Source organism: Malurus melanocephalus, unplaced genomic scaffold, assembly GCF_030028575.1.
Source record: "Malurus melanocephalus ecotype Western Australia unplaced genomic scaffold, MMel_1.1 scaffold_410, whole genome shotgun sequence".
Classification (NCBI taxonomy): Eukaryota; Metazoa; Chordata; class Aves; order Passeriformes; family Maluridae; genus Malurus; species Malurus melanocephalus.
In genome coordinates, this window is record NW_026623642.1 from 379703 (window position 1) to 394850 (window position 15148).

The window sequence follows — 15148 nt, forward strand, 5'->3', positions numbered from 1 at the left end:
TTAGGGAATGAGTGCTTCTAACCAAACCCTGCCATCAGGCTTCTATCTCAATGACAAAAACACCTAAGCTGAACTTCCCACACCTGACACTCATTGGCTTCAGCTCCTGGAGACTGAAGGAAGAAAACCCCAAGATGTTCAGAGTTATAACTGATGTGTTGTCTGTAATGAATAATCAAGGGATGGGAGGGAATGTACCCTGTGATCCCACAGGGCAGAGAAAAAGGGAACAGACTCACGTTAGGGCTTCAGAGTAATTGTAATGAGGAGAGACTCCCAGAAACTTCTGCACTTCATCCATCACAGTAGCAGGGTCACTTCTCAGCTGCTGTCCATCGATGATGAGCAACTGCAGGGGTAGATATGGCACTTATTTGGAAACAGGACTAAGGTGAACAAAATGATGGCATTATTGCACCTCTGTGGCAACCTGGRTTTAAATTAGCACGTGACTTTGTACAGGGCTAATAACATGCATATGGATGAACTCCTTTTTAGGTTTACTTTTTACTTCATTGATTTGAATTTGCATAGGTGGGCACCTTCTAACTCAGTGTGTGCACCTTGTTCAAATGCAGGAGTCAAACCTCCCGAGACAAACCTGAGTGTCAGAATGTTGAGGAAAAGAGATAAGGGAAGAATGTAAAATATTGTGGAGGTTGATGATGTGTCTGTGAGGAACATTTAGGAAAGAGGGCAGCAGTCCCAGCTGAGGGCAGAGAACAGGGAACAGGCCATGGGATGCTCAGCACCCTTTGCACACTCAGAATTTGCCAGGCTCTCCTCACCCTTTGGAGGAATGAGTTGGGAAGAGCCATGAGGAAGTGTGGCCTGTGTGCCCCCGGGGCAATGCTGCCCTCAGCAGCTCTGGACAGGGCTCCATCCCCATTTCTGAAAGAGTGGAAAGGCCAGAGRTGAGAGAAGGGAGTAAATGGCTAACTGAGATTTTCTCCTTTCTCCTGGAAATGGGATTGACCTGCTTCTCCTCTCTGCAGTATTCTGTATAAAAGGGAAAATGGGGACTGCAAGGAGACAGAGCTTCTAGCTCTTTTTGTTGCCTTTTTTTCCCCAAGTCCCTGACAAAGAAGGCAACACTCAGCTCTGCCTCCCTGCAGCTAAATTCTGTCCCACACAGAGCAGTCACTGGGGATCCTTGCTCATTTGCTCACTCATTAAACAGACCTGTACAACCTTTTCTCACGGGAGGTACAAATGAACTGACAAATGATCATGTCCTTGGATAGAGTGCCCAGGCATGTACTTTGTAGTACTAAAATGTTTGCTTTAGGTTGTTTTATTATTATTATTTTAAAAATTGAAACGTTCTTTMRTTCTATGTGTTTAGGTAAATTTTTMATGGGAAAGGTTATRAAAGACAATTCAAYAGAATATTTGAAGGAAGAGGGGGCAAAAGAGGGAATTTATGCTCTAAACCTGAGGAGAGCCAATTCCACATCAGGATCAAATAAATGTGAAGCTTGCCACAAAAGGGACCGAGTAGGATGCAGGAGGAAATTTCWTTTTAGAAACAGCCCTGGCATTTTCTAAACGAATTTGTCAGACCTTCCCACACCATCTCATGCTGCAGCTGCTGTTTCTGGGGGCCTTGGGGACTCCTTTGGTGTTTCCCAGGATTGTGTGAGCCGGGTGGGACAGCAGCTGGCATTACCTGGGAGGCAGGGAAGTGTGCCAGCCACCTCTCGATGTGCAGCGCGTACCAGCCGGGGCTCAGGCACCTCCTCTGCAGCGCCCGGATCTCSGCGGGTGCCCGGGGGCTGCCCGTGATCACCTCGTAGAAATTGAACCTCAGGGCAGCGGGGTCCTCGTGGGAGCGCTGGTGCTGGGGGGACATTGGAATGCATTTCACAAGGTGCTGCAGATAAGTACTTAAATACTCCAAGAGCTGGCAGCCCTCAGTGCCACCTCTGCCAGGTGGGAGAGGGCTGGGGGGCAGGGAGGGGACAGCATTCTGTCACAGCGTTCGGTCACAGCATTCGCTCCTCACACCCCTTGAGTGCCAGTTTTGCTCCTCTGCTGTGACATCTGTAAAAGTGCCAAGGAGATATTTCAAGGGTGCAACCTGCAGCCCCTGTTCGGGTTTTATTCCTTGCAGAACTTGCTGGCAGTATCAGAAGCGGGGTATTTCGTGCTTATGCCAACATTATTAATTTGTGTCTATTTTAGCACTGCGTTTAGTGTTTCCTTTCTGTGTTTGCCTGTGCCAGATTTCACCAGAAAGCTTATACATTTCTCTAAAAATAGGGGTTTTAAATAAGGAGGATTTTGCTACAGAAGGTTATGAGCTCAGTAAAAGGCCAGGAAGAGCACCCTGGAGTTTCCTGGAGAAAACAACAGGCTTGCTTTTGTTTGTTTTTGGGAGAARCAAGCCAGCATGTCCAGACACGGGTGTTTTTAACTCCTTGGAAGCTTCAGGAGATGCAGGGTCTGTGCACTGCTGCACATTGCTGAGCTCATATGCTGGAAAAGGGGTTTGGTGCCAGATCTTCAGCACCAAGAGCTCTGATCTCCTGGCTGGGCCATGCTCCTTCTCCCGTGTCTCACCCTGGGTGAGGAGCACGGCTCCCTCTCTGCCCTGACAGCTGGATTTGAGACTGAACTGTTTGTTTACAGTTGCTGGCAGCCCTGTGCTGGCAGGTTTCACCATTTCTGTGCCACCTGCCAAAGCATTCAGCACCCTTCTGCTTCCACAGGGCACAAATGCTGTGCAGTAAATGCCATTTCTGCCCCAAGGACACCAATTGCCACTGGTGCTGGCCATGATCCCCTGCCCTGCCCTGGGAGGTCCTACCTGGTACCAGGAATAGGCCCGGTCGGACGGGTCGATGAGGATGGTGATGATCTTGGCCTTGGGGATGAGGGAAGCAGCTCTCTTGGGAGCTTCCTCYGAATGGAAATAGTTGGCACTTTTCTCAAAGAGGARGTCAGTGGTGATGTTGGAAGGAGTGGGGAAGAAATCCATGTACCTGGGAGGGGAAGAGACTTGTTAGAATCAGCGGCAGCACAAAAGGGTCACGTCCCCGTGCTTCCCATTTTGCCGTGGGTGAAAAGGTGAATTTTCAGACATCATTCTCAAGAAGCAAGATTGAATTTCTCTGCTCAGCCCAGACTGGCATAATGGGAGTGCATCTTGGCTCTTAGGTGGTGCTGGTAATAGCTAAAGCCCTCATGAAGCCTGGTAATTAGGTTTTCCTGTGATGGATGGGATTTTTGCTAATAACTTCAGTGTCAAAGGGATATCTTTCACCACTTTGGAGTGAATTCAGTTTTAGCTGCAGAAAAAAAAATGGGGAAAGCTTCAAAATGTCAACATTTAATGTCAACACTTAAATGTCAAACTGTTTAATTTTAACATTGTTGAAGTACTTCATTTTGGAACTGACAAATCTTTGCTTTTGGATGCTTTGAGAATGCAAGATTTGAATTTTGGCTTGGAGTGGTCTTTTCCATTTAAAATTGCTGGGATGGATTCTTGTGAAGAGATGAATCAAACCTCACTTCATGAAAAGCCACTTTGGAAGGAGCAGAGTGTAAGTCAGTGCTGATACAGCTATGACAAGACAGAGATGTTATTCAGCATGGAGACAAATCATGACAGAGCTGCCTCTTGCAATCATTTGTGTGAAAACTCAGAAAATTCTTACTGCAACATCTAAACAAAATTAGGGACTTGATTAAATGCCCCATCATTACCAATTAGATTCCCCTTCTGTCTGRTAATTCCAAGCATAACAAATTCATCCAGTAATTACAGCAATGTCACACCCACTCCTGGAATTGTTCCATTGAGATTTTCCCTGGATTAATAACCAACACCTCRTTTTTGTCATTCTTCTTACCAGTCAATTCCCTTGTGGTAGTTGTTGCCATTGAAGAATTGAACTTCCTCAAAAGTTTTTGGGCTGGGGAGATTGCTGATGATGGAAGGATGCATCAGAAGGAATAAATAAAGGGCTGTTGTTCCTACAACAGAAAGAGATGCCATTAGGAAATAGGGGAAAAAAGCACCTTTGACTTTGTAGAAACTTTTGAAAATCTCTGCTTGTGYTTCTTACCTGTTTTCTGGGGTCCTATCACCAGGAATTTGGGTAGGTGGTCACAAGTTTTATCTCTGGACCAAATATCCCTGTGTCTCTTGTCATCACACGGGTTCTGAAGGAGAAAAGGGGATTGTGCACATCACACTGAGGGGATCCTAAACCTTCACAGGGTCTAAATGTTATGCACTAATGCCAGAGCCTTACACTGAGTACTAAAACCCCACAGTGTGAGCATAATGGATTTGAGTGACTGAGGTTTAGGTTCAGTCATTAAAGWAAAGGAAAAGAAAGGGGGAAAAAAAGATGAAAACATTGATTTAATCACGTTTTCATTTGAGGTTAAAATAGAACCTCTGAATAGCTTCGGGGCATTACTTTCCAAGCTGTCAGAACATTTTCAGATGCAGGGGCTTAATGCCAATTTTAATTTACGTGAGAATGCAAAAGGGAAGGACAAAATASAAAAGTGGGATATTATTCATCTCCTTATCTCTCTACCACCTATGAATGCAAAATAAACCCCTGTGAACAAAAGGCCTCACRGAAGAGGCTGGGACTGGCTTTTAAAGCAGTTATCATCCAGGTGCTGCTTTTGCATGGTGGTGACTGGTAACAGTGAATAAAATGAACAAAATGTGGAGAAAATCATTAACTGATGGGAATTGCTGCAGCTCAGTGGAAATGTTAGGGGTTTATACTTCCCTTGTAGGTGGGCCAAAAATAATAGGGGAAATTTTCTGCACCTTTTTGGCAGTGTAAACCAGAAATAAGTGCACAGGTGTCCACGGTGCCAGCCTGGATTTATGGGGCTCATTGCAGAATAAGAGAAGAGCCAGGTATGGRTAACCATGGCTGGGAAATTACAGCGTCAGGATCACATTCCCATTCTGAACAAAGGCTTTTTGGAGGAATAGATGTTTATAACGAGCAGATTGCAGCTGGAGGAGGAAGAGGGTGGTGCCTTTACCTGCCAGAGAGGGTCTGTCTGCTCGGGGAAGAGCTCGAAGTATTTGTGAGCCAGCTGCACGGGGGGCAGGGTCTGCAGGTTCAGGTTGGTGGCACCCTTGACAAAGCTGGCGAGGTTGGCAAAGGTGTAGAGCCCCAGGCGGTCGTTGCCATAGTTGGACARRTGGGTCATGAAGATGCTGATCTGGGGACAACAGGAACCTGTCAGCCATGGCAACCAAAATGTGCTCTGTCCCTCTGGTTCTGCCTGCTTTGCTCTCAACAGCACTGAGAAAGGAGTTCTGACACAGAAAAGCTCCCAGGCTTTGTAACTGATGGTATCTCAGCTAAATATCTCTGTCTTTYTATTCTCCTTAAAGCTGGTACAACTTCTGTCTTTTTATCAGCCTTCACGTGGCCACTGCTTTGTAAATCTTATCATTTATTTCACAGGAATAAAGAGAGTTTATGAGAGATCCATTTCCCAGTTTTTTCTTTCCACGAGGTGATTAAACACAGTTTTGTGACTGTTTTAGTTGTCAATTGTGATTGTTTACTTTTATGAAGGTGCCATGGAGCTGAGTGTTGTCCCTGGGCTGTTTTAGTCAGGGCTTTGGGCTGAGGGTGGAATTAGAGCACAGRGTGGAAACAATACAGATGTGGGGGGCTGAAACACCCTTTTTGAAAAGATTACTATAAACAGAGACASCTGATTGCCAGCTCAGAAATTGTGTCCAGGTGAGGCTTGTTCAGGATGATGAGGAATGGGGAGGAGGTGATAAAGGGCTGTGCAGGGAGGAAAGCTGTGACTGTGGGACAACATGTGCACTTTTCTCCTTTGAGAGCTGCTCCAGGAGTCGTGCTGAGGTCAGTGAATTTTGAGTTTTTTGATTTGGAATTAATTGATTTAATGTGTGTGGAGAGCAGGTGGATGTGGTTTGAGTACAGCCCAGGTGTGGGGAGTCTGTGTTTAGCAGCTCTTTGGAGACTGGCTTGTGGTTAGATGTGCTGGAGCTGTGCTCATGGAGGTTGTTATCTCAGAGAGGTTGTTATCCTGGGAAGGTTGTTATCTCAGGAAGGTTGTTATCCTGAGAAAGTTGTTATCCTGGGGAGTTTGTTGTGCATGGAAAGTTGCTATCCATGGAAGGTTGTTATTTCAGGAAGGTTTTCAGCACTGACCCACCTGGAGCTGGATCTTTCCCCCCAGCAGGTTCCTGCCATGTTGTCCCTGGCACACCAGGGGATAAAAAGCCACAGTTTCTCACTCTCACCCTGTTGCTGTGCCATGGTGATGCCTGTTTAGACATCAGCCCCCATGTTTGAAGGCACATCCATTAGTTTGTTAAATTATTAATAAGGCTTTTAGTTCTCAATGGAGCTTAGGAGGAGTGTCCCTCATGGCCCTTCTGCAGTGGGGTTGCACTCTGTGCTCTCTATGCCACTAAAGGTTATTTATTCTTCCCTTCTGCTCTGACTTCTGCTAAGCAGAGATTGAAAACTGTTCAAGTTCTTTTTCCCTGTGGATTGATTTGGTGGATTCCCATGCCTGTGCATTTTATGACCCCAAGTATTTGATATAAAACAGAGTGAGATTTAAACTTACCCTAAACTTGGTGTATGTCTGTATATCCTACCCCAGAAACTTATAAGGAAGGTAATAAATCATCCTCTTCTCACAAAAAAACAGTCAACACAAACAGATCCTTCCTGGTTTCAACTACTTCAGCTCCTGTAAATGTGAAAAGTTCTTSGTGCAAACTGTTTTCAAGTGCTGGAAAGGAAAACACTTGTAGGAGATGTTGATGGAGAATATCACCTCGTCTCTGGAGCGTTTGTTTGCCAAGTGCTAAAGGGTCTGCCAATGACATTTAATATTATTGCAGCAAATGAAGTGTGCACGTAAATCTGTGTGCTCTTTGTGCTTTGTTTACACTTGAAAATGGATGAGATTGTTTTTAATGTGAAAATGTACTTGTAGGAGATGAGTATTAGCTGATTTAGGAGTTTCAATAGGCTGCAAACCAATTTAAAAGATACAATTAATCACTCTTTATGGCATCAAAAGATCTTGCCTCTATCTTTTGACTTCTCTTGTTYTGTTGGTCTGTTTGGAATTGAAACCCCCCCAGACACGATGCATTATTCATGGAATAAAAAAATGTATTTAATTGGTTGCCTTTTTCCTCCAAATCACTTGAGACAAAAGGAGATGGTTTTTAACTGTTCATGTTTAGGGCATGGATGGACACATGAGTTGCTTTTCATGTGGATGCACCTATCCATGGAAAATGCAATGGCCCAGCAGTGTGCTCAGACCAGGGGAATTCTGGTTTTAGCATCACTTATGTGATTCACACTTTAGATGTACAGTGTTTTCTCTATATGTAATGTTATGTGCTATATAGGAAATGAAACCTACAGTAGCTGGCAGAGAACAAAGGGCTTCTCAAAAAAACCCCAAAATTGAAATATAAACCAGTGCCTTGAAAGAGCATTCTGTACTCTGAATTTGTGTCCTTGTGCTGGATGCACTGCCCTRTTAACGCAGAATAAAGAGGTTTATTTCTCCCCTAATTGCCAAACTTAGCTCAGCAGTAGCTAAAAGCATTTGCTTTTGGACAAAGATTGGCTACCACCCTCTAGAGGGCACAGCTGAAGTGCAGCACAGTCTCAAGGGTGGCAGTCCCATGTGGGGAATAAAATATCGGCTGATTCCTTTCTTTTGATACCTAAAACTCTCCCAGTCCACAGATCAAGCACTTGCAATGAAAAAATCCATTGCAAAACTTTGCTGTAAATATGTTCCACTTTACCCCTCAGTCCTTCTATAATTAAAAAAAGGGTCAATGCTCACTTTTAGGTCCTTTCCTCCTGCTGGTTGCTTGGCCCTGACCCATTGTTGGAAAGCCCAGGAGCCAGAGATGGGTCTCATGTGGGAATTCTGCTCCTCTGAGAGGAAGTTGTTGTTTGCTGTCTTTAGCAACGTTTCTCCTTGCCTTTTACACATCTTAAATCAGGGGAATTAATGCAGGGGGTATAGATTGGCCTCGTGCACACAGAGATGTTGGGCAATCCCTGGTGTTCCTGTAGGAATGGGGCAGTGATTTTAGTGCTCAGCTCCTCTCACATGCCCGTTTCCCACAAAAAGGAATTTTGCTCTTGCATGGTTTTTCCGTGGTGCTCAGCAAACGCTGTGCGGCCACTCCAGGCACAGTCCTATGGCAGGAGCTGCCTGGCAGCCTCTGGGATTAGTGGGTGTGCCAAAGGCCTGGCAGGGTGAGGAATGCCACCCTGGGAGAGTGAGGAGTGTCAGCCTGGCAGGGTGAGGAATGCCAACCTGGGAGAGTGAGGAATGCCAGCCTGGCCTGGCAGGGTGAGGAGTGCCAGCCTGGCAGGGTGAGGAGTGCTAACCTGGCAGGCTTTCCTGGCTAATGCCCAGCAGCTCCGTGCCAGGCTGGCAGCAGCAATGCCCCTTTGGCTTTGGGGTGTCTCAGCCCTTTCCTGAGCAGCTCCCATTAGGGATTCCAGATTGGYTTGGGCCTCCTGAGCCACAGCCCCRTYCCCTGGGAATGAATCCCGGAAYRSTGGGGCTGATAATGCAGCTGTTTSTGGGCAGTGCTAAAAGRAAGCTGGGAGGGAGATGTTTGTGTTGACAAAGCACTAATTTTAATAATGACAAATGGTTTCTCTGGAATCCAGCACCATTCATATTCATGACCCTTCTGCTGCTGAAGCAAAATCATTTATATCCCTGAAAATCGCCTTTTTTTTTGTTTTGTTTTTCTACTTTTACTCTCTTTCCACTCTGCACATCTGTTTATACTTTAACATTCTTGACAGGATAATCAAATATTTTCCAAATATAATATCTGTAAGGAAAGCAACAAAGTCAGTGTTTGGACAGSAGTGYGTTTGTCTTTGATTGAAGGGGAAAMAAACCCWTGGAATGGCATWTTATTTCCCGTGCCCATATTCATTTCCATGTCTGTTCTGCAGCCTGGGCATTCCCASTGATAGCAGTGGAAGCTGCTGTCCATCAGTGCAGGGAGTGGCCTTGGGACAGTTGTGCAAATGCTGTAGAGCCTCTGTGTTGTTTTAGAATTCCCTGCTGGAAGGGCAAAATTGTTTCTCATTTACCCGGGAGCGCTTTCTACTTTTCCATTGTTTAGCTGGCATGATTAAATGAATTCTTTAGTATTGACAGAACAATCTCATGCTTGTTCCTTTCCTTCTGAGAATACAGTTGCTAGGTTTGATATTTTATCTTTTTATCTATTATCTCTCTGAGTTTTGATTCTAAAATAAAGGCCAAATCATGAGCACATTGCCAAACAGCCACTGTTTCCCAGGTCATACACATTTTTGACATCACAGATGAAGGAAACTGGTTGGGAAGTTCTAATCCACTAGTTATATATATTAGCTTTTTGAGGGTTTTTTTTTTTCCCAAAGCCTGCAATTAGAAAAAAAAAATATATTTTCTTTTCTTTTTTTTTACTCTTAACACATGCATTCAAACCCTGTGAARAAATAATTGCTGCTTCTGATGAATTTGTGCAATTGGTGCGTAACTGCATGAGAGTGGGGAAATCTGAATGGATTTTTTTATGGCTGTTCATTTGTCACACTTGTGTAAGTGATCAGCAGCACAGCTAATTGTGGMCAAAAATGAATGAATTCTGCCCAAATGTACTGCTGCCACTCACATCTGTGGGCCCCAGGAAGCCTCTGCAGACRTCTACAGCAATTCCATCCTCCCATTATTTCTATTTTCCTGTGAAATTCATGGTATAGGAATTTATTTTCYTGCCATCTGTGTTTTCTCATTGAAAAGACTTCCTTAAACTATAATCTCTAAAAAAAAACCCCAAATCTGTTCAGTTTAGACTCAAGAATAACCCAAGTTCAAATTAAGGAAATAAAGCAGATTGAAGTGGTTTTGGGTAGTACTGGTTTAGGTCAAGCTCAAAATGAAGCAGAGCTATAGAAGGGACATCCAGACACAAAGAAGTGCACATGATGATTAGTTTGGATAAATGCCCATAAAGGACAGTTTCTCTGCCATTTCTCTTTAGAGATGTGGTTAATTAAGATCTGTTTCTCACTGTGCTGGCAAGGATGGGATGAATTTTGTCTTTTATTCATGATATGACACTGTGCAGTCTCTAGGTGGAGGGAGGAAATGCAATCCTGGCATTCCCTGTGGAAATACTGCCCRGGGCCCTGCACAAGGTACAGAACAAATGTAAATTATCCTCTCTATACTGAGCACTCCTATCAACACTAARCAAGAGTTTTCCCCTGGATATTTCTTTCTGAACTGCAAAGAAATGTCTGGCAAGTTGATAGAGGTTGGAGATGCAGAAAATTTATCATTTGTTTTTATAACTGTTCTACTGTCATGTTGCTATTTTAGCAGTTTTCTGACTGCTCTGGGTTATGGAGTGTTTTTAAATGATGATTAATTAATCCAGTTTGGTGGCCTACTCTGAGCAAACAAACCTCAGAGTTAATTTAATTCTCCACTCTTGGTTTCAGAGAAAAAAAAAAACCGCAGCATTTTCAGTTCACTAGAGGATATAATATTCTCAAATCAGCCACTTTCCAATTAATTTTGAATGGCGAACAGAGCGGGGAAATTTTGTTCTTGTCCATTTCCTTCTATTAAGGATTCATTTTCAATAATCAGAGAATTCTGAGTCAGCTGGTTTTCACCTGCAAGGCTTGCTGCTGACACTTTAATGAATTATTGCACGGTGTGTGCACGAAGGCAGTGAGCTCTTTCCCTCTTTCCCTCTTTCCCAAGAAGCCCCTTGTTGACACGCACTCGTTTATTGCTATTTCTGCCATCCCCCAACTTGCTGGGAAGTAATTCTGCTACAATATYGAAACGTGTGGAGTGGAGCATCAGCTTTCATAAAGCAGGAAAATGTCAAGAAAKAAGGAAAGGAGATGAGCTATCCTTGAAATGTATTCTTCATGCTCTGGGTTTCAAGCTAATTAGTTTCTAAATATGCTGCTGAAGGCTTGAGTTTCCATGGGATAATGGTTCCCTGTGCTAGCTCTGTGCAGGGGGAAAAAATAAGATTTACCAAGGTGGAAAAAGATTCAAAACCCTGAGGAAGGTTGGGGTTGATTTGGTGTATTTATGGTCATTAAGAGAAATTCTGATCTAACTCATTAACAAAACTCCCTTTTAATTTGGTGGAATGAACCTTTCCCTGATGCCAGCTTGGAGAGGGTCATGTCTGTCCCTGTGGGTTGTACCCTGATAATTGCAGCCCCACAAATATTGACTTTTGTTAGTGGGGATGTTGCCTGCCTGCTTTTCCTGTCCCCRAAATGTGCTGAGCTGCTCAGTTCACAGAACTGCCTTGTGAATTACTTTTGGATTGCAGCACGTTTCCTACAATGCCCAAGGTTATTTTTTATTCTTTCTACTGCTACGCTCAGAGAAACAAAGCAAATAAAAAGAAAAATATTATCACCACTCAAGATGTTTCATAATAACACTCCCAAATCTCTGGTGGAAGGTATAAATTAACCCCTCTCTGCATTTACTTTTAATATTCTGAAGCAATAACGTGTGATTCTCCTCTGTGATGAGCGGGAGCAGGAAACAAGAGCAGAATCTTGCAAGTGTTCCTGCACACACGGGACAAGGGAAATGTAGATCTGAGGGCTGGAAATGAGCAATAACCCTTTAGTCACGGGGAGAGTTTAAAAATGGAAATGCCTTTAAGTGGCCTTCAGAATTAAAAGCGTCCCATGGCACTTCTGAAGGAGCTGGAATAATAATGTACATTATTATGGGCTGTCTGTAGCTTCTGCCGAGTGCGGTTCAAAGTTACCTTTCAATCACGGGGCTGATTTTGCTCTCARCACCCAAATTCCTGCAAAAGAAGCTAATCTTCCTGAAATTCATCTGCCACGTTTCACCTCTGCTTAAAGCTTCRTAGGGGTGTTTGATTGAAGTAGGAAAGAAGCCCAAAAAATGTTTAACTTCTCCCTTTTTCTGCYGCTTTTCCATTTTTAACTTGATCTGTGAGCTGCAGACATGTGATACTCAGCTGGTTTTGTGGACAAGGGTGGTGATTCTACATCCTCGGTGGTGAGGCAGGTGTCAGTCTAGAGTAGGGAGGGTTTTATGTAGAAAAATGTACAGAAAAATGGCCTGGGCCCCTTTTTGTGGTGGAATTATGGAGACAGTGGGAGATGGAATTAAAACAGCCTGAGAGAGGAAGGGGAAAGGAAGAGTCAGCCCAACATATTCCTGGGTAACAAGGAGGGAAAGGAAGGAAGAATAGGAAGGGTGTTGCACAAAAGGAAGTGGCAGAGTGTTCTGGGTTATCCAGAAGCTTTTCAAGGTGAGCAGCTAACGGRAAAACATGCAGCACACTGACAAATAAAAAAAAAAACAACAGACCCAGGGGGTGCTGCTGGTTCTCCTCAAAGCCCCACGCACTGATTTTTGCTGTAGAGTTTGCTGAGATGCCTTTAGTGCTGTCACTTGCTGGCTTAATAAAAAGCTCTCTGGTTTAAAGAGGTGCTTTCTTTAGGAGAAATGACTCTCTGGCTGTTGTTTGTAGAGGCAATAATATTTAGGGCTCTATTTATTAGCTTATCTTGGCTGTTAAACGTTTATGGTTGTTGTTTATGGCCGGTGGAGCAGGGAGGAGAGGAGCCAGCTCTCAGACAGACACTGGGAGACCTTGTGGATGCTGAAGAGGTGATAAATAGATAATAGAACAGTTTGTAAAAGCTTTAAACATGTCTGGTTTTTCCTGGGCGGTGAATGAAGGGCAGCAGTCACAGARCCCACTGACATCTGGATATGGAAAATTCCCCTAAAAACTTCAGGTCCCATGGAGTTCACTAACTTTGCCTATAAGAAATCTGTGKTTTTTTTKGTTTTTTMTTTTCTGCTGAAAGCATTTCAGTTTTGRCATCTCTGTGTAACAAATGGGGGGKTTTTAATTCTAAATTTCCATGGGTTTGGAAAGCAAAGCAAGGGATTTGCTCTKTTCACCCCATTTGCTCAGCCATTCCTGCTCCGTGTTTGGTTCTGATAGCAGATGCTGGGAGCCTTGGAAAATATCTTAGCACAGCACAGCTTCCACCCAATTCCCTTTGAAAAAAACCCAAACAGGCAYCTTAAAGCAGGCTGGTTTTAATGCTGCTTGAGTTGTCTTTCTCTCTGGTGTGGCAAAACCAGAAATGCCTGGAAAATTGATGGGAAGGTGTTTAGAAGTAATGTGGCACAGCACTGGTGAAGTAAACAATGAGGGACAGATATTTTAAAAACTTCTTCTATGAGAAAAAAAGTTATTTTAAAGCACAATTAAGCTAAGCAAATAATGAGAGGTAGAATTTTTAARGAGGCTGAAAATGACTGAAATTATGAACTCCTTGAAATGCCACAGATTTTTTTTTTTTCTACTTACATAACCCAATGAGGCAAATGTTAAAAAAACATCCTTGAAAGCACCTCAAAGCAGTGCATAAAGTTGTAAAGAGTTGGGAAGGTTTAGGAAGAGAAAAATTGACATCATGCTGTCCAGAATGGTTTTAAACAGAAAATAAATCTTTACGAGTTTCAAGTTGACTTTGTTTCTGCTGCTGAGGCAGTGGAATGCTGCACACCTGCAGAAAACCTAAATATTTTTACACAATGCTGATCAGAAGCAGAGAATTTTCTAACACATTTACATRGCTGGGTAGTGTTATATTCCTGTTAAGGACATGGTGTTCTTCATGTCTGATGCTCTTTGGTATTAAATTCCTGGCTTTGAAGACATGAGTAGCAATGTGCTTTTTTGAGTAATAATGTGTTTTCTTGGCTTAGGATCTAACTACACTTAATAAAGACATATATGCTGTCACAAGAATCTTAGTCTTGGAAAAAGCTGCATTTTGCTATCAAAATTAAATTGGGTGCAAAAACAGTTTTGTAAAACTTTTTTTTACATTTGGGTTGATTGAAGTTTTGGCAGTCATTTTTTCCTCTTTGCTTCTTTCTAGTGAGTGTGGTGAGTTTGCTGCTCTCTTTTCAGTGGTGCTGTGGAAGTGCTGATGCTACAGTTTTTGGGAGGTCTGTCCTAATTAAGATTTAGTGACTAACTGGGGTTTTGATGTTTGTCAAACCACACAGTCAATAACATCAAAGATGATTATAACTTAACCCTGATWGAATATCCAGCTTGGGTCTGGCAAGGGAGATAAGAAACTTCAAGTGAAATTTTTCTCACTTGTATGAAATAGTAAAGGAAAAGTCCAAGAAGACAATATTTCATTTTCTGCCCCAAATTGTATTTRTATATCTTATTTGTACATAGATCTGAAGTTCCTTGCTATTGCTCTGAGCCTGCAAAGGAAGGAAACCCTTCAGAGGGGAGCTGCACTGATACCTTTTGAAAGAGTTGCACTATTTGGATTTATTTCAAGCCCAGGCTGTTTGCTCAGCCTTCCCCACTAACTTTAATGAGCTTTGCTTTGAAGTGTTTATGCAAAAAGTAGCCCAAACTGCAGGCTTGAGCAGCYTGCTGCCTTAGCTGGATTCTGGAAAGGTCTGCCTGGGATTCTTGTAAACCTCATTAAAACTCAAAGGGAAGTTGGTTTGATTTCTGTCTGTCTTGGTGGAATTTATCCCTCCTCTGCCTACTACTAAATCATCTCTGCCAGACATGACTCATCTTTAGGATTCATAAATTAGAAAGTGAAAATATCTCTCTGAGCCMGAGTATTCAGTAGAAGCCATTAAAAAAAATTCCATCAGAAGATCCCCTTGACAATCTCTCTGCAAACTTTATTCCAATGCAGTGTCCTGTGGGCATTTTCTAATTTAACCATCTGTGTGGTATTGCTTCATGGCAGTGCAAACATTTTTGATATTTGAGCTTAATACTTATTTGTGATACATTTGCTAACCACAACCCGAGTAAGGGACAGAGTTGCTGTAAACCTCTTGAAAAACTGTTTAATCAAAAGTTGATTATTGATTTTTTTTTAAATCCCACCACTCTGGCACTCTCCAGTTATTGGGACAGATTGGCTGAGGGATTTGGGCTGTTCCAAACATTGGAACTCTCATTCCAAGAGTGAGAGCACACTCTGCCCCAGGCTGAGGAGATCTGCATGAGTGAGAA

The 15148-nt window shown here is 43.1% G+C and overlaps 1 protein-coding gene across 2 annotated transcripts in view; it reads right to left on the bottom strand.

Moving 5' to 3' along the window:
• The window catches only part of LOC130581405 (bifunctional heparan sulfate N-deacetylase/N-sulfotransferase 4), a 68093-nt gene that overhangs the window by 5950 nt on the left and 46995 nt on the right, over positions 1-15148 (bottom strand). For both annotated transcript variants that reach the window (XR_008966208.1, XM_057379499.1), the window contains exons 7-12: positions 5026-5208; positions 4074-4170; positions 3858-3981; positions 2810-2984; positions 1670-1840; positions 240-349 (exon numbers count right to left, since the gene is read on the bottom strand). Coding sequence is in view for 1 of the 2 variants with exons in the window: in XM_057379499.1 (XP_057235482.1) it covers positions 240-349; positions 1670-1840; positions 2810-2984; positions 3858-3981; positions 4074-4170; positions 5026-5208 (860 nt within the window). In the remaining variant the exon portion in view is untranslated. The remainder of the gene's footprint in view (positions 1-239; positions 350-1669; positions 1841-2809; positions 2985-3857; positions 3982-4073; positions 4171-5025; positions 5209-15148) is intronic.